The sequence below is a fragment of the Bubalus bubalis genome, chromosome 21 (genome assembly GCF_019923935.1).
Source record: "Bubalus bubalis isolate 160015118507 breed Murrah chromosome 21, NDDB_SH_1, whole genome shotgun sequence".
Taxonomy (NCBI): Eukaryota; Metazoa; Chordata; class Mammalia; order Artiodactyla; family Bovidae; genus Bubalus; species Bubalus bubalis.
Genome location: NC_059177.1, coordinates 16,077,724 through 16,105,473, shown reverse-complemented (window position 1 = coordinate 16,105,473; position 27,750 = coordinate 16,077,724). Strand labels below are relative to the sequence as shown.

The 27,750-nt window shown below is 42.4% G+C and overlaps 1 protein-coding gene across 17 annotated transcripts in view; it reads left to right on the top strand.

Annotated features, from left to right (window-relative positions):
* LOC123465257 overlaps nt 1-27,750 on the top strand; it is a 207,168-nt gene that overhangs the window by 58,564 nt on the left and 120,854 nt on the right. For 2 of the 17 annotated variants that reach the window (XM_045163930.1, XR_006640432.1), the window contains one exon: nt 25,799-25,945. The exons of 13 other annotated variants lie outside the window; for them this stretch is intronic. In XM_045163930.1, the coding sequence (XP_045019865.1) occupies nt 25,799-25,859 (61 nt within the window). In that variant the 3' untranslated portion in view covers nt 25,860-25,945. Of the gene's footprint in view, nt 1-9,158; nt 9,207-25,798; nt 25,946-27,750 lie in introns of those variants that run through there. 2 more of the 17 variants (XM_045163934.1, XR_006640424.1) reach the window with 1 other exon arrangement.

Below are 27,750 nucleotides of genomic sequence, written 5' to 3'. Positions count from 1 at the left end.
TGACCAGGGATGGAACCCACACCCTCTGCAGTGGAAGAACAAATTTTAACCATTGGTCTGCCATGGTAGTCCTGAGATTTTGATTTGATTGCCATCAAAGTAAGTTGTTTTTTCTCACTGGTGATGTTGTGATGGTCTCCTTTCAGAAGAAGCAGTGAGGGAATATTGGAGAACTTGGATAATACCAACAGCTAGCTAAAAGATGGTTAATTCACCTGGGTAAAATACTGGAGCCAATCAGTTCAAATCTTTGGAATAACTTGGGTCAAGACCAAGATAGTGCTGCTTTAGGACACTAAGTTTCAATGTCTTGGATTTTTTTTTCCCCAAAGGCAACAGGGCTAGCTAATGACATCTCATATGTCTAAACTAGGATGACTCTAAATGCTGCCTAGCTGCCTGTTAGTACAGTTCCATCATCCTTTACTTTTCTTTCTTTTTTTGGGAGGGTGGCGGGGGCTGCACCTCAAGGCTTGTGGGATGTTAGTTCCCTGGCTGGGCATCAAACCTGCACCCCCTGCATTGGAAGCACAGAGTCTTAACCACTGGACTACCAGGGAAGTCCCATCATCCTTTGCTTTTCTAACCCTATTCCCCCTCCTTTCTTGGAATGAATAAAAGGAGAAGGTATGGTGAGTTCAGTCCTGCTCTCTGTCCTCTGGGTGGACAGTATGGCTGAATCAGAGAAGTTTCATGATCTGATTTGAGATAGATAATGAATGGACAAAGGGAAAATCGTGGCAGATGGAAATAGAGACCACAAATGGATAATGATACCAGAAATGGATAATGTCATATTTTCCCAAGATTACATTTGATAGAAAGAGTATACGTTTGTGGTGCCAAACCATGGCAGATTCTGGGAGACACCTCTGGATTTCCTTTCCCTAGAGAAGGAGATTTGGATTGACGTCAGAATACAAGATAGTTCAGAATTCTGCTTGGTTGATTTAGAGACATGGCATCATTCAGTACCCCCTGAATAACAATAAGCTAGCTTGGAGTGGTTTTTGTCTTGCTTTGGTTACATTTGTGATATAGGTGCTTTTTTGGCCTTCAGAGAAATCCTGCCTTTGCACTGGGATGGACACATTGTCTCATCGTGTCTGACAGCTGACACCCTGTATTGCTGTGAGCCAGAATGACATCATATTAAGAGTATAAGAAGAGTCACATCCTGCTTTTTATGCAGTATCTCAGAATCTGCTTTGCCTTTTGACTACATAATTATGAATGTGGATAAAAACTATGGAAAGCCTTCATAGGATCAGAATAGTGTCCAAGAAGATGAATATCTGCATGGTATGGCATGCACACCCCATCAAATGCCCTGGAACTTTGGAAAGGCAGGTGGGTGGGTTGCACAGTGAAACCTGGAAGTTTGGGTTAGTGAAAACTTGTTTCCTTGGGGCTGGGATATGATCAAGTCCCAGACCAGACAGGACCCCGAGTTCACTGAGCAGTGGCCTCTAGGGGAAATAAGTGCTATATGAGAAAAAGGGTGTTTTTGCTTGGAAAGTTAGAAAAATGTCACCGTAGTATTAACTGGTGTGTCATGAAGTTAAGCATGACTTTAATCTCTGCTATAGTTGCAGGACATAATAAAAGATTTTTAGCTTTACATACAGAGCTAAAGGAAAATCAAGTCAATGGAGAAGATGATCTTCAGGATGAAGAGATGTTTTGGGAAACTTGACTTAAGACACCCAGTTAATGTAGTTTCCATGGAAACTTGCTAGAGGACATTATGGAGTTGAATGAATGTTTCTATCAACATCTACTAAAAAGGGCAAACAGTGGAGGGGAGAGGGGAGAATGGGAGATGGAGGAAGGAAGAATCTGGGGAAGGCAGATTGTGTATCAGAAAACTGGTAAATGAAACTAGAACAGAGTCTTGTAAACTTGTTTCATGGAGAGAATTCCAACTCCTCAGTGGAGGATACAGGTCTTGGTGGTTGTCTATATTTTAGTAGATTTATTTTTTGTGTGTACACCAAACACTGTAGAAGTTGCTGTGCTAAAAGTAAGAAAATGCCTCAAATATGTATCAAGGATCAAGGAGGTTTTCACAGAGTTCAGGTGAACTAGAAAAAGGGGTTAACAGCTGCTTCTGTGGTCTTTCCTCTAGCCTCAGGGTATCTGAGGATATGACTCTAGGACTTTCTCTTTGGAATATCAACTCAAGGAATTGTTGGGATGGTAGGCTACTGATTAAATAGAATCTGGTTAAGAATTATACTCTATACATGCACATTGTCAAAACTGGTTATTGAGTAATGAGTAATTGACAGTGATGAGATGCAGCTGCCTTGAAGAATGGGCAAGGGACGGTCACATGCCTGAGGGGCTACACAACCAGCTGGCATAAAGCTGAAAGGGGCTCCGAACTGATGGCTTCTCTAAAGTGAGATCACGTGCACTGTCTTGTCTCTTGTGGGAACACATGTCCCAGGTTCAGAATGACTGTGCCTGGGAGTCACGGGACATCTGCTGTGTTGCTGCTGTGCATTCCACAATATAGGATGTCCTGTTTCCTTTAGTAAAGCTAAGTAAACTTGGTGGTGGGTGGGGTCTATTGGGTCTTGTGAATTTGTCTACCTGAACCCAAGTCCACTGTGGCTGGTGGGGCAGAGTGGACGTTGCAGTTACCTTAACCATTTTGTGTTTTACTTATTTTTTTTGGAGTATAATTGCTTTGCAGTGTTATGTTAGTTTCTGCTGTACAAGGAGGCGAATCAGCTATGTGTATACATATACCCCCTCCCTCTTGTACCAACCACACCCAGTCATCCTACCCATCTACATCATCACAGAGCACAGAGTTGCATTCCCACTAGCAGCAGGCTCCCACAGCTATCTGTTTTGCACACGATAGTGTGTATATGTCAGTGCTGCCTTCTCAATGCATCCTGCCTTCCCCTTCCCCCACTGTGTCCACATGAGTTCTCTGCATCTGCATCTCTATTGTTGCCCTGCAAGTAGGTTCATCTGTACCATTTTCTACATTCCACACATATGTGTTAATATACAATATTTGTTTTTCTCGGACTACCTCACTCTATATGACAGACTCTAGATCCATCCACGTTTCTACAGTTTTGTTCCTTTTTTATGACCAAGTAATACTCCATTTCCTATATGTACCACATCTTCTTTATCCATTCCTCTGTTGATGGACATATTTAGGTTGCTTCCATGTCCTGGCTAGAGTAAACAGTATTGAACATTGGGGTACATGTGTCTTTTCAGTATGGTTTTCTCAGGGTTTTGACCAACCTAGACGGCATATTAAAAACCAGAGACATTACTTTGCCAACAAAGGTCCGTCTAGTCAAGGCTATGGTTTTTCCAGTAGTCATGTATGGATGTGAGAGTTGGACTATAATGAAAGCTGAGTGCCGAAGAATTGATGCTTTTGAACTGTGGTGTTGGAGAAGACTCTTGAGAGTCCCTTGGACTGCAAGGAGATCCAACCAATCCATCCTAAAGGAGATCAGTCCTGGGTGTTCATTGGAAGGACTGATGTTGAAACTGAAACTCCAATATTTTGGCCCCCTGATGCAAAGAGCTGACTCATTTGAAAAGACCCTGATGCTGGGAAAGATTTCAGGCAGGAGGAGAAGGGGATGACAGAGGGTGAGATGGTTGGATGGCATTGCCAACTTAATGGACATGAGTTTGGGTAAACTCCTGGAGTTGGTGATGGACAGGGAGGCCTGGCATGCTGCGGTTCATGGGGTCACAAAGAGTCAGACACGACTGAGTAACTGAACTGAACTGAACTTTCTCAGGGTTTATGTCTAGGAGTGGGATTTCTGAGTCATATAGTAGTTCTGTTTTTAGTTTTTTAAGGAACCTCCCTATTGTTCTCTATTGTGTCTGTATCAATTTACAACCTGACCAAGGTTGCAAAGGGGTCCTTTTCAACATACCCTCTCCAGCACTTACTGTTTGTAATTTTTTTGATGATGGCCATTCTGACCAGTGTAAGGGTGAAACCTCATTGTAGTTTTGACTTGCATTTTCTAATAATTAGTGATGCTGAGCATTTTTTCTTGTACCTCTTGGCCATCTGTAGGTCTTTTTTGGAGAAATGTCTATTTAGGTCTTCTGCCCATTTTTTGATTGGGTTGTGTTTTTGATACTGAGTTACATGAGCTGTTTGTATCCTTTAGAGTTTAATCCATTGTCAATTGCTTCTTTTCAAGTATTTTCTTCAATTCTGAAGGTTTTCTTTTTGTCTTGGTTATGGTTTCCCTTGCTTCGCAAAAGCTTTTAAGTTTAGTTATGTCCCATTTGTTTATCGTTGTTTTTAATTCATCACTCTAGGCGGTGGGTCAAAAAAGATCTTGCTGTGATTTATGCCGAAGAGTGTGCTGCCTATGTTTTCCTATAAGAGCCTTGTAGTGTCTGGCCTTACATTTAGGTCTTTAATCCATTTTGACTTTATTTTTGTGTGTGGTGTTAGGGAGTGTTCTAGTTTCATTCTTTTACATGTAGCTGTCCAATTTTCCCAGCACCATGTATTGAAGAAATTCTCTTTTCTCCATTGTATATTCTTGCCTCCTTTGTCATAGAATAAGCGACCATAGGTGCATGGGTATATCTTTGGACTTTCTATCCTGTACGATTGATCGGTATTTCTGTCTTTGTGCCAGTACCATACTGTCTTGATGACTGTAGCTTTGTAGTAAAGTCTGAAATCAGGATGCCTGATTCTTCCAACTCGTTTTTCTTTCAAGATTGCTTTGAGTATTTGGGGTCTTTTATGTTTCCATACAAATTGTAATTTTTTGGTTCTAGTTCTGTGAAAAATGCCATTGGTAGTTTGGTAGGGGTTGCACTGAGTCTGTAGACTGCTTTGGGTCAATTTTCACAATATGGATTCTTCCAGTCCAAGAACATGGTATATCTCTCCATCTGTTTGTGTCATCTTTGATTTCTTTCATCAGTGTTTTATAGTTTCCTGAGTACAGGTCTTTTGCCTCCTTAGGAAGATTGATTTATAGGTGTTTGATTCTTTTTGCTGCAATGGCAAATGGTATTTCCTTGATTTCTCTTATTGATCTTTTGTGCTAGTGTATAGGAATGCAAGAGATTTCTGTGCATTAATTTTGCATCCTACAACTTTAGTAAATTCACTGATTAGCACCAGTAGTTTTCTGGTGGCGTCTGTAGGTTTTTTGTAGTAGTAGTTTTGTAGTAGCTTTCTGTAGGTTTTTCTATGTATGGTATCATGTTATTTGCAAACAGTGGCAGTTTTACTTCTTCTTCTCCAATTTGGATTCCCTTTATTTCTTCTCTGATTGCTGTGGCTAGGACTTCCAAAACTATGTTGAATTATAGTGGTGAGAATGGACATCCTTGTACTTCTCCTAATCTTAAAGGGAAGTACTTTCAGTTTTTCACCATTGAGAATAATATTTGCGTTTGTCACATGTGGCCTCTATTATGTTGAGGTAGGTTTCCTCAATTCCCACTTTCTGGAGAGTTTTTATCAAAAATGTGTGTTGAATTTTGTTGAAAGCTTTTTCTGCATCTCAAATGTTTAATAGAATTCACCTGTGAAGCCATATTGTCTTGGACTTTTGTTTCAAGATTTTTTTGTAAAGTATTTATTTCCTTTTTGGCTGCATCGGGTCTTAGTTGCAGCATGTGGGGTCTGTGTTGCATTGTGTGGGATCTTTTTATTGCAGCACACATATTCTCTAGTTGTGGTGTGTGGGCTCAGTAGCTGTGGTACCTGGTCTGCAGAGCTTGTGGGCTTCAGTAGTTGTTGCATGAACGCTCTCTAGTTGTGGCACATGAGCTCTGGAGAGCACCAGCTCAGTAGTTGTGGCACATGGGCTTAGTTGCTCTGCAGCATGTGGGATCTTAGTTCCCCAACCAGGGATTGAACCCACATCTCCTGCATTGCAAGGCAGACTCTTAACCACTGGACCCCCAGTCAAGTCCCTGTTGGAAAATTTTTAATTACTTGTGACTGATCTGTTCATATTTTCTATTTCTTCCTGGTTCAGTCTTGGAAGGTGGTACTTTTCTAAGAATTTGAACATTTCTTCCAGGTGGTCTGTTTTATTGGCATATGTAGTTGCTTGCAGTAATTTATTATCCTTTGTATTTCAGTGGTATCAGTTGTAATTTCTCTTTTTTCATTTCTGATTTTATTGATTAGAATCTTCTCCCCTTTTTTCTTGATGAGTTTGGCTAAAGGTTTATCAATTTTATTTATCTTCTCAAACAACCAACTTTTAGTTTTATTCATCTTTTAAAATTTTTTTTCTATTTTTTCTTCATTTATTTCTGCTCTGATGTTTATGATTTTTTTCCTTTCACTAATTTTTTTTCTTCTTTCTCTAGTTGCTTAAGGTATAAAGTTAGATTGTTTATTTGAGATTTTTCTTGTTTCTTGAGGTGAGATTGAATTGCTAAAAACTTCCCTCTTAGAATTGCTTTTTCTGCATCCTATAGGTTTTGGGTCAGTATGTTTTTGTTGTCATTTGTTTCTATGTATTTTCTGATTTCCTCTTTGATTTCTTTAGTAATCTCTTGGTTATTTCGTAGTATATTGTTTAGCCTCCATGTGTTTATATTTTTTATATTTTTTTCTCTCTGATTTCTAATCTAACAGCATTGTGGTCAGAAAAGATACTCAATGTGATTTCAGTTTCTTAAATTTACTGAGGCTTGATTTGTGACCCAGGATGTGATCTATCCTGGAGAACGTTCTGTGTGCACTTGAGAAGACAGTGTATTCTGCTGCTTTGGGGTGAAATGTCCTATAAGTATCAATTAAGCCTGCCTGGTCAGTTGTATCATTTAAAGCTTTTGTTTCCTTATTTATTTTCTGTCTGGATTATCTGTTCATTGGTGGAAGTGGGGTGTTAAAATCCCTACTGTTATAGTTCTCCTTTTCTGACTCTTATCATTTGCCTTATGTATTGAGGTGCTCTTATATTGGGTGGATAAATATTTGTAATTGTTATATTTTCTTCCTAGATCGATCCCTTAATCATTATGTATTGACCTTCCTGTCTCTTGTAAAAAAGAGACCTTCCTGTCTCTTTTTATTTTAAAGTCTATTTTATCTGATATGAATATTGCTACTCTAGTTTTCTTTGGATTTCCATTCGTGTGGAATATCTTTGTCTGTCCCCTCACTTTCAGTCTGCTTCTGTCCCTGGGTCTGAAGTGACTCTCCTGTGGACAGCATATATACATGTCTTATTTTTGTATCCATTTATCCAGTCTGTGTCTTTTTGTTGGAGCATTTAATCTATTTATATTCAAGGTAATTATCAATATGTATGTTCCTATTACAATTTTTTAAATTGTTTTGGGTCTTTTTCTTCCTTGTGTTTCCCAGCTAGAGAAGTTCCTTTAGCATTTGTTGTAAAGCTGGTTTGCATGCATGTGTGCTAAGTTGCTTCAGTCATATCCTACTTTTTGCAACCCTATGGATCATAGCCCTCCAGGCTTCTCTGTCCATGGGATTCTCCAGGTAAGAATACTGGAGTGGGTTGCCGTGCGCTTCTCCAGGGGATTGTTCCAACCCAAGGATTGAACCAGCATCTCTTAAATCTCCTGCATTCGTAGGCAAATCCTTTACCACTAGAGCCACCTGGGAAGCCCTAAAGCTGGTTGGGAGGTACTCAATTCTTTTAGCTTTTGCGTATCTGTAAAGCTTTTGATTTCTCCGTTGAATCTGAATTATCTTATTGTCTGCATAGAGTAATCTTGGTTGTAGGTTTTTCCCTTTCATCACTTGAAATAAATTCTGGCACTCCCTTCTGGGATGTAGAGTTTCTGCTGAAAACTCAACTTATGAGAATAACCTTGTGGGGGATTCCCTTATATGTTATTTGTTGCTTTTCCCTTGCTGCTTTTAGTAATTCTCCTTGATTTTAACTTTCATTAGTTTGACTAGCATGTTTCTCCTTGGCTTTATCCTGTATAGGATGCCCTGTGCTTCCTGGGCTTGGGTGGTTATTTCCTTTCCATTGTTTGGGAAGTTTTCAACTGTAATCTCTTCAAATATTTTCTCAGACCCTTTCTGTTTCTCTTCTTCTTCTGTTGTTGTTGTTGTTCAGTTACTAAGTCATGTCCAGCTCTTTGCAACCCCATGGACTACAGCACACCAGGCCTGCTAGTCTTTCACTATCTCCTGGAGTTGCTCAAACTCATGTCCATTGAGTTGGTGATGCCATCCAACCATCTCATTCTCTGTCTTTCCCTTCTCCTCCTGCCTTCAATCTTTCCCAGAATCAGAGTCTTTTGACCCCTTATAGGGATCAAATTATATTATATTATATTAGACTGTTGGTGCATTTAATTTGTCCAAGAAGTCTCTGAGGCTGTCCTCATTTCTTTTCTTTATTCTGCTCTTCTGCAGTTATTTCCACCATTCTGTCTTCCAGCTCGCTTACTTGTTCTTCTGCTTCAGTTTTTCTGCTATTGATTCCTTTTAGTATATTTTTGATTTTCAGTTATTGTGTTGCTTATCACTGCTTGTTCTTTAGTTCGTCTAGATTCTTGTTAAAATTTCTTATATTTTCTCGATCTTTACCTCCATTCTCTTTGCACGATTTAGGATTATCTTTCCTATCATTTACTATCAGGCTTTCCTGGTGGCTCAGATGGTAAAGAATCTGCCTGTGATGTGGGAAACCCAGCTTTGATCCCTGGATTGGGAAGATCCCCTGGAAAAGGGAATGGCAACCCACTTCAGTATTCTTGCCTGAAAAATCCTATTGACAGAGGAGCCTGGTGGGCTACCATTCATGGGGTCACAAAGAGTTGGACATGACTGAGTGATTAACACTTCACTTCACTTTACTATCACTACTCTGAATTCTTTTTCAGGTAGGTTGCCTGTTTCCTCTTTGTTTCTTTAGTCTTATCAGTTTTTACCTTGTTCCTTTGTCTGTACCATATTTTTTTGTTATTTCCTTCTTTTTTTTTTTTTTGATGGGTGGAATTGCATTCCTTTCTTGCTGGTTGTTTGGCCTGAGGCATCAAGCACAGGAATTTTCAAGAAGTTGGGTGGAAATGGGTCTTCATGCAGAGATGAGGACCTCTGGGAGAGCTCACACTGATGACCCCTGTGGTCTGAGGTTTTCTGTTAGTCCAGTAGTTCAGACTTGGCACTCTTACCACAGGTCCAACACCCTGCCTGGGAACTAAGACCCTGCAAGCCATGTCACCAACAAAGAAAAAAAGGCAACAAAGAAGAAAGAGAACAATAATGAAGAATAAAAAAATAAAATAAAGTTAGAAAAATAAAATATATAAGAAAAAATGAAAATGATGTAGCAAGCAGACTCGTTGGGACCTGAGCAGGCAGGGGAGTCACTAGCTCTGTTCCGTTCCAATCCCCCAAACGTTTCTCCCCATCCCTGCTAATCCCTGCTCCATGAACAGGCCCCTCTGAACATGGGAACACCTCTCCTTCCCCCAACACCCCTCAGGGGTGCCAGTCCCATCTCGCGTCCACTTTTCCTCCCCCACTCCCTCACTCGCATGCCCCCATGGTCCCTATGGCCAGAGGGGGCCCCCCAGAGAACTGTGGTTCAGGCTTGGGACCCCAGCAGGCTCACCAGGGCGCAAGTACGTGGGAGAGATGCTAGCCACATTCCCATCTGATTCTCTGAAAGTCTCTTCCTGTCCCCACTGAGTCCCACACTGTGAGTGGCCCCCTCTGATCATGGGAACCCTTCCCCTCCCCCAGCCATGCCTCAGGGGTGCTGGTCCTGTCCCACCTCCACTTTTCCTCCCCACCTTCCCTCCACATCCTGCTTGTTCTTGCAGGGATTTGTACTGTCTGTTTAGGTGTCCGAGGCTCCCTATCAGCTCCTTGTAGGAGCCCTAGTTGTGAGGAGATAGCGAATTCTGCCATCTTGACTCCCCCTCCATAGTGTTTATTTCACAACCGTGATAAACACGTAATGGAAGGCAGGAAACTTGAGAAACACTGATGTTGACATCCATGTTTATATACCTATGGCTGAATCATGTTGATATATGACAGAAACTAACACTATTATAAAGCAATTATCCTCCAATTAAAAATAAAATATAAATTTTAAAAAGAAGAAATACGTATTTAAGCAGATAAATGATAGTTCCTCAGATTTGTCTTAATATGGTCTTCCCAGATCTGTAAGTTGCATGTTTATCTGATAAAGGTCTTTACATAGCAGAGCAATACATCTCTCTTACTCAAGAAACCAGTGCTAAAGGGAAAATATGGTGAAAATTACTCCAATTTAACTTTCTATTTATTGGGAATAAATACTACTGGCATCTGTAATGTGTTATTTGTAGAGCAGTGCTTGCAAATAGCAGCCTCAAACTTTCTTTCTAAATGAGTCATTTTTAAAAATCATGATGATTATGAAAAGAAGCTAGTTGATTTTTCTCTCAGAAGAAGTCTATACCTCTAATATATTGACTTCTGTTTGTCACTAAGCAAGACTATCCAAAAGCACTTGAAGTATTTAGGATAATGTATGAAACATTTTGAGACAGCAGAAGTAATTTCATCCAAGTCTGAGCTCAATTGTCACCTCTTCATGGGCTTGCCTGAACTATTCCACCTAACACGGAGGTTCCCAATCTCCAGGATCTAACGCCTGCTGATCTGAGGTGGAGCTGATGTAATAACAATAGAAATCAAGTGTACAATAATGTAACACAATTGGATCATCCCCAAACCATTCCCCCATCCCACACTGTCTATGGAAAAATGATCTTCCATGAAACCTGTCTGTGGTGCCAAAAAGGAACCGAAAAAGGACCACTGACCTAACATCTTTCCCTGGCTCCTTCCATTTGGGTACTTGTCATGCTACAAATCAGGGTTCTTCATCTTATCACCCTCTTTTATTTCATACCCTGCCACTTTCCCCTCTAGAATGTAAACTCAGATGGAAACAATCTGTCTTATTTTATCACTGTGTCCTCCCAGTGCCTAAGAACATTGCCTGGAACATGATAAATGTTCAATTTGAACATACCAAGTATATTTTGATATGATTTCAGGTATAAAACGTAATTAGTTTAAAACAGTTCACATAAATGGAGTATGGTGTGCATTTTTCCTGTAACATAGTAACTTGACAAATGCATGATGCCAAGTACTTACCTAGTCAGAGAATATATACCATACTTTGCAGTTAGAGACCACCAGTGATGCCATTCTAGTGATTCTAATATAGATTGAGTTTTAAAACCAAAGGTGGTGACTGTGGAAACATGTTGCTCATCTCTTGCCAAGGGGAATGGGGAATGTGGTTGACTGGCAGCTCCAGATGCTGCTCCTCTGGATTTGACATTGTGTTTGCACTAAAATCATGCTTCCCTTAGCCTGCCATTGACCAAGCATGGTAGGCACCCTAGTTGCATGTGGGACTCCTCTTTTTTGTGTGTGTATAGGAATCCTCTTACTGAGGAGTCCTCTAAGCTTTTGCTTGAAGACTCCCTATTGACTGGGTTGAAACTTCCTTGAAACTACACTACAGTCCTAGACTCTTTCTCCCCAGTTCTCTATCCTTCCTTCTTTCCTTCTGGGAATTCCAGCAATAGGGAGCATTGACAGAAATTGGGAGAATTGGAGGAAAGAAAGGACAAGGGTCTTTCTCCTTTATACTTCTGCTTCCTGTGATACCTCCAGCAAGATTTGTGTCTTCTTCATGGCTCCATCTCCCTCCATATAATATATCTCTTCCTGCTGTGGCCCAGTCCCCTCTTGGCTGCTCCCACTGAACCTCTAACCCCATCCAATTACCACTGCAATCAAACAATTTCTACTGGTTTAGGGATGGACAAATACTAGTTCCAGGAGAAAATTCAAGAGTTTTTAATTTCTAAAAATTTAACATTTCAAGGAGCTAATAGACTTTTAATAGATTACATAAAAATGCTGCTCATATTGGAAAAAGTATGTGGACTTATTTTATCCCACATTAAAAAAACATCTGGTAGATTCAAGACTTGAAATGTATTAAGACCTTGCAAGATTGACAGATGAATGAATAAAGATGATGTAGTACACATATACAATGGAATACTGCTCAACCATGTAAAGGATTGAAATTGAGTCATTTGTAGTGATGTGGATGAACCTAGAGTCTGTCATGCAGAGTGAAGTAAGTCAGAAAGAGAAAAAGATCATATATTAACATGTATATATGGAATCTAGAAAAGAGGTACTCATGAACCTATTTGCAGGGCAGGAATAGAGAATGAACTTGTGGACACAGTGGGGGAGGAGAGGATGGGATGAACTGAGAGTAGGATTGACATATATACACTTTGTTGTTGTTGTACAGCCACTAAGTCGTGTCCAACTGTATGTGACTCCATGAATTGCAGCATGCCAGGCTTTCCTGTCCTTCACGATCTTCCTGAGTCTGCTCAACTCACGTCCATTGAGTCAGTGATGCCATCCAACCACCTCATCCTCTGTCATCCCCTTCTCCTCTTGCCCTCAATCTTTCCCAGCATCAGGGTCTTTTCCAGTGAGTCCGCTTTTCACATCAGATGGCCAAAGTACTAGAGCTTCGGCTTTAGCACCAAGTCCTTCCAATGAATATTCAGGGTTGATTTCCTTTAGGATTCACTGGTTTGATCTCCTTTAAATAGTTAGTGGGAAGCTGCTGTATAGCACAGGGAGGTCAGCTCGGTGTGATGACCTAGTGGGGTGGGATAGGAGGTGGGAGGCAGGTACAAGAGGGCAGGGATATTCGTATACATGAGGCTGATTCACACTGTTGTACAACAGAAACTAGTAAAAAATTGTAAAGCAATTATACTCTAAGTTAAGAATAAAAACCCTTAGTGGAAGAAATTATAGGAGAGTTCAGAAATAATTTAGGATCTTGGACATGGTTTGCCATTGTATTACTTATCTGTTTCTGTGTAACAAATTGCTCCAACACTTTGCAGCTTAAAACACCAAGCATTTATTATCTCAAAGACTTTCTAAGGATCAGGAATATCAGAGAGGCTTGGCTGGATGGTTCTGGCTCAAGGTCTCCTGTAAGGTTGCAGTCAGTCAGCAAGGGCTTCAGTCATCTGAAGGCTCAAATGGGGCTGGAGAATCTGCTTCCAAGTGCCCTCATGTGGTTCTTGGCAGGATTCACTTCCTCACTGGTCATTGGCAGGAGGTCTCTGTTTCTCCCCTGCATGAACCTCTCCATAGGACTGCTCACATCACGGCAGCTTGCTTCCCCCAGAGTGAGAGAGCCAAGATAGAGAGAATGAGAATCAGAATGAATGCACCTAAGGTGGAAGCCTCAGTCTTTCTCTAACCTAATTTTAGAAGTGACTTCTCATCAATTCTGCCATATTCTATGCACTAGAAATAGATCATGAAGTTCAGCCAACACTCAATGGAAAGGGAATGAAACTCTACCTCTTGATGAGAGGAGTATCACTGAATTTGTGGGCACATCTCTGACACCAGCACAGTATCCAAGAGGAAAATAAGTGACCAGAAAAATCTGATTATATGAAAATATGGAACATTTGCATGGCAAAATAGTGTAAAAGTGAATAGGCAAGAGACAGCTTGAGAAAGTGTTTGTAGTGTAGATAAGAGTAAACCTCTCCAATATATAAAGAATTCATAAAATTTGACAAGAAATAGACAGCCTGCTAGACAAATATGCAAAGGATATTGAATCACTTAAGGACTTTTGTTTGATTGCTTGTGACAGAGACCCTCCTGTAGTGGCTTCAAGATTGGAGGATTTGTTTATTTTTGTAATAGGTCCAGAGGGAGGAGATGGTTGGTCCTGGTTCAGGGCTGAAGTACCTTCATTTGCTTGACCTTTTTCTTATAGTAAATGACTTCTAGAACTTCAGACAAGGTATGTACATTCCCGTCTCAGGAAAAAGATGGCAGGAAAAGGACCAAAAGGATTTTGTCATTGGCTTTAACTAATGACTTCTCTTTTTACCCTATCCAAAAATCTACTAGAAACAAAGTTACTTACTGTATCAGATGGGATGCTTTTTGGTGCAAACAACAGAAAACCCAATTGAAAGGAAAAAATCTTTAAATGAGGAAAATTCTCTACATACAAGTTCTGAGGCAAGAAATTCCAGCATTGATTCAGTGGCTCCGTGTTACCAGATACCCAGATTATTTCCATTTTTGGGCTTTGCCTCCCCTAGACTATTTGATTTTTGCTCCTAGGCTGTTACCTGATGGTTACAAGATGGTACAGCTATTAACACTTGGATCACTTATTTATACCACAATGACCAAAGGCTAGAAAAGACTACTCTGTCTTCCATAGAAAACACAACCATGGCAGAGGGGGAATGGCATTAGCATGATGGAATGCTTGGCTGGTGGGCAGTGCTGAAAGTGGGTGACAGTCCTGAGACTTTGATCTTTGGATTTCTTAGGGCAGCCTGGGTGACACCTTGGGTACCCAGAGCCTCCCAGCCTAGTCTTTTCCCAGGATAAATGGAAGCACTTAAAAGATGTCATATGAAAAGCATATTCTGTGTGGGCCTTGATATCTAAAAGGATGGGAAGCAACGGGTTAAGAGTAATTGACCTTCACCCCCGGGGCTAGACAGAAGATCTTGCACACTGGCCGTCAGCAACCTGAACAACACTCTGCTTATGGAGAAGGAAAAGCAGGAGGCAACAGAACGTTTGCCACAGCTCTAAAAGAGCTAGAATAAGATCGAATTAAAATTCAAATCAGTAGCTCTAGAAAGATAATAGGACAGGACTACTGCTTTAAAGAGGTGAAGGAAAAGAACTTTGAACTAGAGCTTTATATCCAGTGAAACTGCTCCAGGTTGGGCTCAAAAGGAAGCAGAGGCTGAGATGGAGGTTAGCACAGGGGAGTTGCATAAGGAGTTAACACTTGTACTGATAGGGAAGCAAGGTCAAGCAAAAAGGAAAGTTGGACTGCAAAAGAGCTGGCAGAGGCTACAGCAGACCCCCAGGGGAACTCTGAGATGGGAAGGCCTTCAGAGTTGTCTGGTATTGCATGGGGTCTTTCTACTCCATTATGGACCAATTCCTGGTGGCTCAGATGGTTAAAAATCTGCCTGCAATGCAGGAAACTTAGGTTTGATCCCTGGATTGGGAAGATCCCTTGGAGAAGGGAATGGCAACCCACTCCAGTATTCTTGCCTGGAGAATTCCATGGACAGAGGAACCCGGTGGGCTACAGTCCAAAGACTTGCATAGAGTCGGCCACGACTAAGCCACTAACACACTATGGACCAGTACTGGGTTCAGGATGCTCCCAGGAATGGGGTGCAACGTTGGATGAGGCAGCTCTTGCTAGCTGAGAGTCATTTTTGGAGAAGGCTAAAAGCTAAAATATGTCTGCCAACAGAACAACACTGTTAGCTGCTGGAGGAGGGATACATTCTTCTGTCTTGAGGGAGGGATCTGGGGGTCACATCCCAGTGTCAAGCACAGAGATGAACATTTATTCAACAAATGTTTATTCAGTACCTACTATGTAACAGGCACCATTCTAGGTACTTAGAGGCCCTATATCAGTAAGAAAAAGAAACAATATCCCCACCCTTGTGGAGTTTATGAGCAGGCAAATTGTAAAAGTTAGAAATAGGGAAGTTATATAGTTGGGTGTCCATCAGTGTCCAGCCAAGAAAACCAGACCACTCTGATTTTCATATGGAAGGAGTTTTATACAGAGGATTAATATAAGCATTAAAAAAGAGTGGGTAAGCCAAATGGGCTCTTCTGTAGCCCTGGGGCCAGAAGGAAGGGGCACTTTTACTGGAACCTAGGAGTTGAGGCTATTGGTCGGGGCTAGAGGCTGGATGGCACTGGGTCACAGAGGAAGGAAGGAGTCAGATGGAAGGAGATGGAAGCATGGAGAGAGGGCAGAGATGCTGTTGGAGGTGCCCTAGGAACAGAGAACAGGAGAAAGGCCTCAATCTTTTTCTTCTTTCCCATCCTTCAACCTCTTGCCAGTACCTCCCTTTGGCTGAATCTCCCAGAAGCCAGAGGACAACTGAAACTGGGAAACTTAGATCCCTATGATACAGAGCAGGGCAGGAGAATGAAAGGGAATGGGCTGAGAGTTAACCGTCATTGAACATCAGGGTGTGTTTATTTATTATTCATTTTAATGTATTTAAATTTTTTTTTTTTTTACTTTTTGACCACACCATGAGGCATGTGGGATCTTAATTCCTTGATTAGGAATTGAATCCGTGTCCCCTGCATTGGAAACACAGAGTCTTAACCACTGGATCACCAGAGGAAGTCCCCAGCATAGTGTGTTCAGAAGGTGGTAAATTTAAGGGGTTTTAATTTGGGGAAAAAATTATAGAGAAAAATAAAGGGAACCAGGGATTTTCAAGTGGAAGGGAGGCAGTGATAGGGACGACTGCACCAAGAGGGTGACACTGAAGCAAAGGATTGAGGTGAGGGAGTTGCTGAATGACTGTTTGGGGGAAGAAGGCAGTATTACAGTGAGGAAAGAGCTAAAGCCAAGGCACAAGGTGAGATGTCACCTTTCTAGTTCTATTAGAGAAGCTGTGAGGAAGGTGGCTAGAACAGGACAAATGCAGGGTCAGGGACCAGAGATATGGCTGAGAGGCATGGGAGCCAGGTCATGTGGGCACTTAGGAAGTGTGACTTTTACTGTGAGTAAAATCAGAAGCCACTGCATGGTTTTCATCAGCCACTCAAATGTCCCAGTGGCTCAGATGGGACATTCTCAGTGCTCAGACGGTAAAGAATCTGCCTGCAAGGCAAGAGACCTGGGTTCGATCCCTGGATCGGGAAGATCCCCTGGAGAAGGGAATGGCAGCTCACTCCAGTATTCTTGCTTGGAGAGTTCCATGGACAGAGGAACCTGGTGGGCTACAGTCCATGGGGTTGCAAAGAGTTGGACACGACCGAGTGACTTAACTCTTTTCACTAAATGTGTGGATTTAAAGCCTGCTGGCCCCCCCACCCCCACCCCCAGGACTGTTTCTGAAACTACTAGAGGCTGTATTTCAGCAAGAAGAAAAATTAGTTTGGGAGGAAGTGGAGAGATGCAGTGGTGAGTAAAATCTAGAGCTCTCTAAATAAGTACTAATTGAGGAAATGTTTTAGAAGAGTGATCTGGAATTAGAATTCTAGATGATTTCAGCATCTGAAGTAGGGCAGCAGGTGGTGGGGGAGAGTAGCGCAGTATAAAAACATTCTGCCTCTTTTTTAGTTGAAGTATAGTTGATTTACAATGTTGTGTTAGTTTCTGCCTTACAGCAATAGTTATGCATATATACACTCTTTTTCGTATTCTTTACATTATGGTTTATTACAGGATGTTGAATATAGTTCCCTGTGCTATACAATAGGGCCTGGCTGTTTGTCCAACATTCTGCTGCTTGCCTTGTCTTGGGGGGAAGATACAAAGAGGGACCTCATTAGAAAAGTATGTGAATTAAACATTTACAGATTAAAATTAAAGGTTTGAAGTGTAAAGGTAAATCACTAAAGGAATAACTGTAGAATGTATAACTTTCCAACTAGTGAAAGAAAAAAAAATCGGAACTAAAGAGACTTAATTCAACAAAAGGCAAGAAAAAGGTGTGTGGGTGGTAGGTGGTACTGATATAGGAAAGAGCGAGCTTAAAAAAAAAAAAAATTAGGTAGCAGGAATCTGTTAAACATAGAGTTACCATCTGACCCAGCAATTCTACTCCTGGCTGTTCACTTGAGAAATGAAAACATATGTCCACAGCAAGTTGTGCACAAAAGGCTGTAGCAGTATTATTTGTAACAGCCAAACAGTGGAAACAACCTGAATGTCCATCAGCAGATGGAATGGATAAACCAAATCCATATAGTAGAATATTATTCAGCCACAGAAATGAATGGTGAGCCTTGAAAGCATGATGGTAAGTGAAAGCGGGCAGTCACAAAGGACCACATATTACATGATTCCATTTGTATAAAATGTTCAGAAGAGACAAATCTATAGATATAGAAAGTAGATTAGAGGTTTCATGGTAGGGAACAATGAGGTTGAAATGGGGGTGATAGCTAAATGGCAGAAGTACAGAAAAAAATTGACAGACACATAATAGTAACAGAATGGTTCATTTCTCCATGAGCACTCTTGCTCTTTTTTAAAAAGTTATTTATTTGGTTACGCTGGGTCTTGGTTGCAGCAAGTGGGATCTTTAATCTTTAGTTGTGGCATATGTAGAATATAGTTCCTGGATCAGGGATGGAACCCAGGCCCCTGCATTGACAGCACAGAGTCTTAGCCACTGGACTACCAGGGTCCCTCCTTGAGCTCTCTGGCTGTCAGGTGTGGTAAGTTTCCCTGCATCTTTCAGAGAGTTTTTATAATCTTGGGTATTTTTCTGATTCATTTATCAAATGTCAATTGGCATTGGTGATGCCGCAGTGAATTTCATGGACCCAGGCTTGACCTCCCAAAGCACAGAATGGTCACGGTCACTTTTGGGAAGTGTTCACTAACTAAAAACCCTGGTGAAACATGCTAAATTAGAAAGAACTCCCCATGAGCAGGGTGCGGGGAATGACCTTGAGCAGAGGGAAAACCAGGCTGCCATTTTAATTATGCATTCAGTGTTGGTGCAACGGAATTAATTATCTTTATCATCTTTGGAAATGCTGCAGTGCACTTCCTATCTTTTGTTTCACGCTCCTTGAGATACAGGCATCCTCACAATTAATTGCAAAATGCTTAAAAGCAAAATCTGCAGTGTAGTCAGTGAAGAGGCAAAGCTGGTGAGTTTTTGAGTTTGATTAGAGCTATACTTGACCAACCTGTGGTGTATATATGTATACTTTTTTTTTTAAACTGCATTGCTTTTTATTTATTTTTCCAGCTTTGAGTGATTATTGACAAGTAACATATATAAGCTTAAGGTGTAAAATGTGATGATTTGATACATGTATACATTGTGAAATGATGATAGGTTTGGTATAGTTGGAGTTCTGCCTTTAAATACAAATTTAGCTGGGTGTAGGCTCAGTCCCGACTTGGTCTCTGATTTAATTACTGAGACTTTGCTAAGCTGACTTAATCACTCCTGGGTGCTGAAGGCTGTATCAGTTTTTGACACTTCTCATATCAAGTCAGCATCCCTTCAAAAAGGAAAATGTAAAACTGAATTTTAGAGGAAAACAAATTAATAGACTATTTTTCATCACCCCAGCTGAGAGTTTATAACCTAACCATGAAAATGAATCCTAGCCAAGCAACTCTTTTTTAAGGAAGTCTACCAAGTATACAGACTTGTGTCCACTTTGAGTTTTCGGTGTTCCTGCCCCTCTTCCTATTGATGGGAAGCTCTGACCATAACTCACTGAGGAGAAGTTGGGCATTTGCCATATTTTTTCCATCTGGCCCCATCTCTCTGGCCACGGCTGCCTGGATGTTGAGTAAACTGACCCAAGGAAAGTCCAGCATTACACTATTCAATGACCCAAGTGGCCTGATTTAAAAACATCAGTAGAACCGATCAGATTCCCCTTTGGGGAATATGGAGTTAGCCAGCAGAGGCCAAGGAGGACAGTAGAAGAAAGAGGTGAGAAGAGAATGCTGTCAGGCTGAACAGGGACTATGACAAGCCCATGGCAAAGCCATTAGGAGTGGGGAGAAAAGGAGTTGAAATGAGTAAGTGGGTGTCATTCACCAACCTACCAACCTGAACCAGTCTGGTTGATTGTTGAAGGTCAAGGGTGTGGGATGTATGTGTGAGACAGTGTCACAGCTGGCGGCCTCACTGCTTCCTCAGTCTCAGACCAAATTAGACCAAGTGTACGGGCTCTGCTAACAGAGGTCTCCTAGCCTGTCTGGAGTGGGAAGAGGTCACTATCCCTCTAGTTCTCGTCTGGCAGTTCTCAAAGCACTTGCTTGGAAGAAACCCTCCCAAGCAGATGGGACATCTTAAAGTTGGGAGGTAGCAAGATCCTTCTTAAAACAGACCAACCCCAAGAGGAAAGGCTCCTCTACACTGTCAGGGTGCTGGTGGCACAGGCCACTGGGCTTTCCAGTTCTTCATGTGCTATTTTCATAGAAGGTGGAAGTTTCTCTAGGATGCCTCCTAATCCATCCAGCTTTAAGCATCACTAATGCTCCTGATTCAGATCTCTTCCAATGCTAATATCCTGGTGTTGATACAGATGAGGATGAACTTGCTTACACATACATCACAATTATCATGGTGAGGCATTGCAGAGGCAACCCAACTAACGCTGGCCTGCAGGGCAGCTCTGTGCATGCGGTCAGGCAAAACCTGGAAACTTGCCTCTTGATTATTGGTTGCCTCTCGTGGTATCTGAGCTAGGTGTTATTATTGTTGCTGTTGCTATACATGTATTTGTTTTTTAAGATTTGATTGGAGTATAGTTGATTTACAATGTTGTGTTAGTTTCAGATGTACAACAGTTATTCTGTTACACACACGTGCACACGCACACACACACACACGTCTATATTCATTCTTTTTCAGATTCTTGATTTGGGTATAAGGGGGAGGGTGTGTCCATTTTCAAAGAGACAAAGATCTCTTGGGAACAAGGAGAATAAGACCCAGCTCTTCCTCCTATGGGACTCCATTTCTAGTGTGCATGTGCTCACTCTCACACTCACACGTGGCCTGTGCGGCACTTGGGGTCTCTCTGTGATGGCCATCTTTCATGCTGCATTCAACCTAGACTTGTTGAGGACCCACTTGGGACTGACACTGTGCTCCTGAGATAAATCTAAGCTATTCATGGGCTGGAGGAGAAGCCGTCGGCTCATTGCTTTATTCCTGGTGGTGTTTGTCTTCTCATCTCTAAATCAAGGAGTGCAGAAATGCCTGCTTTTTTTCTAGGTAAAAAGTGGTGTAAGTAGATCCTGTTTCCTCAGGATCCAAGATGACAGAATATCATCCAGCCTATTCCTTTTGCCTTGGGCTGGGCTGGAAGACTCCTCAGTGGAATTTGCCATTGCCAACGCCTCTGGGCATCCAGTCATCTAACCACAGGACGTCAGAGTCCCTCCACCCAGCCTCACTGTAGCTGAGGAGAAGTGGTTGAGAGGGACATGTTCAGAAAAGAGTGGGTGACAAGTTCCTTCATAGACTCGTGGGAGCCAGGGGTTACTGCTCAAGGGGTCTGCTGCTGCTGCTGCTGCTGCTAAGTCGCTTCAGTCGTGTCCGACTCTATGCCACCCCATAGACGGAAGCCTACCAGGCTCCCCCGTCCCTGGGACTCTCCAGGCAAGAACACTGGAGTGGGTTGCCATTTCCTTCTCCAATGTGTGAAAGTGAAAAATGAAAGTGAAGTCACTCAGTCGTGTCTGACTCTTAACAACCCCATGGACTGCAGCGCACCAGGCTCCTCCGTCCGTGGGATTTTCCAGGCAAGAGTACTGGAGTGAGGTGCCATTGCCTTCTCCCAGGGGTCTAGCATCCCTTTATTTATCACATATAAGTGTGTCCTCATGAAACAGGCTGAGCACCGAAGAACTGATGCTTTCATACTGTGGGGTTGGAGAAGACTCTTGAGAGTCCCTTGGACAGAAAGGAGATCAAACCAGTCAATCCAAAAGGAAATCAATCTTGAATATTCATTGGAAGGACTGGTGCTGAAGCTGAAGCTCCAATACTTTGGCCACTTGATGCAAAGAGTCGACTCCTTGGAAAAGACCCTGATTCTGGGAAAGATTGAGGGCAGGAGGAGAAGAGGAAGACAGGATGAGGTGGTTAGATATCATCACTGACTCAAGGGACATGAGTTTGAGCATAATCCGAGAGACAGTGAAGGACAGGGAAGACTGGTGTGCTGTAGTCCATGGGGTCGCAAAGAGTCGAGCATGACTGAGCAACTGAACAACAAGTGAGTGTGTCCTTGGTGCCAAATATAGATCTAGGGCTCCATGTACAGCAGCGACCATGGTGGACAAGGTGTGCCCACTCACAGAGCTTCCCCAAAGGAAGATGGCAAATGAGTAACCGAACTGAGTATGACATAGGGGAGCATCTGCTGAAAACAGAGAGCATTGTTATCCCCAGCTCTTGATTTGGAGGGGCTGATACTCCCCATAAGGGCTCTTGAGAGAGGCCATGTCTCTGTCTATGCCTTCTGGATAGAGAGGGCTAGATTTCGGATTTAGGCTCTTGTATCAGGCGGGCTATTTTTGTTTTTACGTTTTAAATGAAGTTGCTCAGTCGTGTCCGACTCTTTGTGATCCCATGGACTGTAGCCTACCAGGCTCCTCCATCCATGGAATTTTCCAGGCAAGAGTACTGGAGTGGGTTGCCATTTCCTTCTCCAGAGGATCTTCCCGACTCAGGGATCGAACCAAGGTCTCCTGGATAGCAGGCAGATGCTTTAACATCTGAGTCACCAGGGAAACCCCTTTTACATTTTATGTATTTATTTATTTTTGGTTGTGCTGGGTTTTTGTTGCTGTGTGTGGGCTTTCTCTAGTTGTGGTGCTTGGGCTTCTCATTTCGGTGGCTCTTGTTGTGGAGCACAGGCTCTAGGGCTTGAGGGCTAAGCTGGGGGCACATGGCCTAAATTGCTCTGTGACATGTGGCATCTTCCTGGACTAGGGATCAAACCTGTGTTCCCTGTGTTGACAGGTGGATTCTTAACCACTGGGCCACCAGGGAAGTCCAGATAGGCTTTATCTGGGTTATTTCCTAGAAGAGATATGTCCCTGCTCTCTGAGCCTGGACCAAGGCAGATAGATTTCAGCTCAGCCCTCTCCAGGGGAGCGGCTGTTTATCCTCAGGGTGTGGTCTGAGTTAGGGGCCCCTTCTCTTATAGATGGCATGGCTCTCCTAAGATACACTGAAGGGCACACGTTGTGCCTCCCCAGCCTGAATATGAAGCATGGAAACATACAAATTTGGGACTTCCCTCGTGGTCCATTGGTTAAGATTCCACATTTCTACTGCATGGGGTGCAGGTTCGATCCCTGGTAGGAATTAAGATCCTACATGCCATGTGGCTCAGCCAAAAATAAAAAAAGAAACACACACATCTCTATTTATGTCATGACTGTAGGAATCACAGGCTTTCCACAAGCACATCTCCACTTCAGCCTGTGTAGACTTGCTTCCTGTGTGTTTCCCACCTCAGGTCAGGTCCTCACCTTTCTCCCCTAGACTAGAATAAAAGTTTCCCATTCAGCCTCCCACACCCAACCTTGTTTGTTCCCTTTCAACCCTCCTCTGCAGAGCCAGGAGAGTTGCCCATTCTTAGAAGTTTCTGGAACACATCAAATTCTTTCCTGCTTTTGGATCTCTGCCTGGGCCTGTTTCCTTTGGTTGGGTGCTAGCCCCACCTCCTCCTCTGCAGCTAGATCCACCAGCAGAGCTGTCTACTTTCATCAGGGATGGTTCTTCTTTCATTTTTTTTTTTCTTTTTAAAGCTTTAACAACTTTATCTTTCTGGCAGCACTGTGCAGCATGTGGGATGCTAGTTCTCTGACCAGGGATTGAACTTGCATCCCCTGTGTTGGAGCACTAAGTCTTAACCACTGGATGGCCATCAGGAAAGTCCAAGGGCTGGTTCTTAATCATTGCGCATTGCCAACCAGGTTGTAGATGTTCAGTCCCCGCTGGCTCCTTGATGTCACTCTGTTCCTTGCAGCAGGATTCACATCTAGTCTGGTCTTATCTTCTAGAAGCAAAATGGGCCACGCACAAAGCATATCATTTCAGTTTAGAATCCCCCAGAACAGCCCCTGATACAAAGAATAGGGTTGAGAATGCACTAGGCTGGGGACCTAGGGAAGTGAGAGAGTAGGGGAGGGAGTCAGCCCAGGGCGTGTCATCAAGGCAGTGATCACTGTGGGCACCTGGGAACTTGGGGAACAGCACAGAACACTGTGAGGGCTGAGTTTGTGCGTCAGCTTGGCTAGGCCACTGTACGTAGATACTTGATCAAGTATTATTCGAGATGTTTCTGTCAAGGTGTGTTTTTTAGATGAGACTAATGTGTAAATCAGCAGGCTTTGCATCAGGCAGATTCCTCTCCTTAATGGTGAGAGCCTGACTAGAAAGACTGACCTTCCCTCAGGGATTCTGCCAGCAATCTGCCTTTGGACTTGGACTATAGCATCAACTTCTCTCTGGGTCTTCAGCCTACCAGACTTTCCCACAGATGGTGGATCTTTCAGCCTCTACTTTCTTAAAATCTCTGTCTCTCTCTCTCTCTCTCAGTATATATATGATATATATATGTATGTGTGGTGTATATATATGTATGTGTATACATACAAACACCTCATGAGTTCTAGTTCTCTGAGGGACCCTGACTATTACAAACACATCAGAGGTGCCCTGGTCTGTCATTGGACACTAATTTCTCAGCACCTCCAGGCTCCTACACACAGGGACGGAGGGGCTCTGGTGGCCAAAGAAAGCCCTTAAGCAAAGCAGGTACTGGCAGTGAGAAATCTGGCCCATGAGCTTGGAAAGCTGCCCACAGAGACTGGGTGAGGCACTGATGGCTCCTGCTACAAGCCTGTTCATTGAGTGGAAAGCTTTTCACAACACACTTCTTCATTGCCTCATAGGATGCCATGATAGATTTCTATGACCTGAGTTTGGGACATTGAGCAAGACACTCAACGGCTTTCCCACTTCTAAAACAGAACAAGCTCATAAGACTGGAGAAATAGTTCACAATGATATAATACATACCAAATGTATATGTGCATACATGCATAATACGTATTTATTAATCATTAATTGCTGCTGCTGCTGCTAAGTCGCTTCAGTCGTGTCCGACTCTGTGCGACCCCATAGACGGCAGCCCACCAGGCTCCCCCATCCCTGGGATTCTCCAGGCAAGAACACTGGAGTGGGTTGCCATTTCCTTCTCCAATGTATGAAAGTGAAAAGTGAAAGTGAAGTCGCTCAGTCATGTCTGACTCCTAGCAGTCCCATGGACTGCAGCATACCAGGTTCCTGCATCCATGGGATTTTCCAGGCAAGAGTACTGGAGTGGGGTGCCATTGCTAATAACTAATAATAATCAATAGTATATAGAGCACACTACATAAATGATACCTACTGTTATCAGCTCTTGGCACTTCTAAATTCTTTTTTAGAGTGTGGTCTCCAGAGCAGATGTTGCAACTCTAGGTACACTCTGCTCTCCATTCCTTGTCATTCCTCCCTGTGACATGGAGACAGAGACACATGGCAAACTGGACATGGTACTGATACGACCACTGAGAAACCCTGCCCTTGAATCTGGGCAGCTCTTCTGTCAGCTAAAGGGTTTCCATTAAATTCAGTCCTTTCCAACTGCCTTCTGCCTTGCCATTTCTATGACTGATAAATATATATGGAAGGTCATACAGCCTTTGTTGAAAATAGAGGCCACGTGATCAGGGAAAAGAAATGGACCCGGAAAATGAAAATACACTGGGGAGAGTGATATGACTGGCATTTACATCAGGTTTACCTGACTGGATACTTCCATGCCTGCCTGCATCTGTGTGAGACTGGCAGGCAGAAGAGTATTGGGCCACCTTCCTCAGGCACAGGAAGGGGTATCCATGTTTACCTCCTGGAGAGTGTGAACATCTCTGCACCACAAAATAATGAATGATTGTGGTCTGAAATCATTTCAGTAGGTGAATTTCAGGACTTAAAAGATGTTTGACACTGCCTCTTGAAGAAGAGGCATTTATTTCATTGTGGGGTGATTTTTTAGATTTAATTTTTATTTTCTATTAGGGGGCAGGTGATTTACAATGTGTTAGTTTCAGGTGTACAGCAAAGTGATTCAGTTATATTTGTTCTTTTTCAGGTTCTTTTCCAATATAGGTTGTTACAAAACACTGAGTACTGATCCCTGTACTATACAGTAGGTCCTTATTGATTTTCTATTTTATATGTATTAATGTGTATATGTTAATCCCAAACTCCTAATTTATCCCTGCCACCCCCCACTTCCTCTTTGGTAACCATAATTTTCTAAGTCTGTGAGTCTGTTTATAAAACAGTGTTATTTTAAGAAATTGGGAGCTGTAATTTCATTCTTCCCCATATTCTCAGCTATGGGTTATTTCATAGCTGTATTAAGTTTTCCTTCCTATGGAATTGACCTGATTCATCCTCACGGCAAGTGAGCCAAGATCCACAGGGTGAGACCAATAGAGTGGTGGCTTGCTTGGTTCTGGATGGATATTTGCTAATAGGCATGGTGAAGGAGGACAACTTAGGGGAATTCCACTTTTGTTTTTTCTGGGACACAATTAGGGTTTGTGCAAAATGAAGGTCAGAATCCTCAGTACCACTGATAATGCAAACCACTAGATTCCACAAGCAGGATAGCATAGCTGATGTCAAATAAGAACTGCAGAATAAAATCAAATATACAACATATTTGAAAAGCTTTTGAAAATAGGTTTATCTGTTTTTTTTAAATTTTGATGGAGAGATTTATTTTAATATATTATGGACAGAAATTCCCAATTGGGATTTCAATGTAGACAAAGACAAGTTGGCTGAAAATTAACGCTCTTGGAATATTGATAGAAATGTTTGTTCTCCTCCTACATATCTTAGATAGCCTAGGTTGCATCATACCCTGTGTTTAGGCTGCAATAATTTAAGTAGCAATAACACAAATTATCCACGCCATTGACAGTGTTCAGTCTTGATGGTGTTCAGTGTTGCTGCTCATATCACTTTGCATTTTGTAAATGCCTCCAGATATATTGGAAAATGTCATGACTCCTCATCTACAGGAAAATCAAAATGCCAGGCAAGCATTTCATTGCTTCCCTGAATTACGGATTGTCTTCTGACTCTAGCCATGTGTGCAACGAAGTCTGACTCTCTACAGTATAATTCCTAAAAGCCAATCAACTTATTTTGTGTTATTCTGGTTCAATTCAAAAGGCATTTAAGCCAAGTGTTGAAAATTACAAAGGAGAAGATCAGCCTGTGTATTGGTTAACCACTAATGTGGTCTGAATACTCCTTGTGCAAACTTCTCTAGGAAAATGGAGAGAGAAAAGATCAGATCAGATCAGATCAGCCGCTCAGTCGTGTCCGACTCTTTGCGACCCCATGATTCATAGCATGCCAGGCCTCCCTGTCCATCACCAACTCCCGGAGTTCACTCAGACTCACATCCATCGAGTCAGTGATGCCATCCAACCATCTCATTCTCTGTCGTCCCCTTCTCCTCCTGCCCCCAATCCCTCCCAGCATCAGAGTCTTTTCCAGTGAGTCAACTCTTCGCATGAGGTGGCCAAAGGACTGGAGTTTCAGCTTTAGCATCATTCCTTCCAAAGAAATCCCAGGGCTGATCTCCTTCAGGATGGACTGGTTGGATCTCCTTGCAGTCCAAGGGACTCTCAAGAGTCTTCTTCACAGTCCAACTCTCACATCCATACATGACCACAGGAAAAACCATAGCCTTGACTAGACGGACCTTTGTTGGCAAAGTAATGTCTCTGCTTTTGAATATGCTATCTAGGTTGGTCATAACTTTCCTTCCAAGGAGTAAGCGTCTTTTAATTTCATGGCTGCAGTCACCATCTGTAGTGATTTTGGAGCCCAGAAAAATAAAGTCTGCCACTGTTTCCACTGTTTCCCCATCTATTTCCCATGAAGTGGGGGGACCGGATGCCATGATCTTCGTTTTCTGAATGTTGAGCTTTAAGCCAACTTTTTCACTCTCCACTTTCACTTTCATCAAGAGGCTTTTGAGTTCCTCTTCACTTTCTGCCATAAGGGTGGTGTCATCTG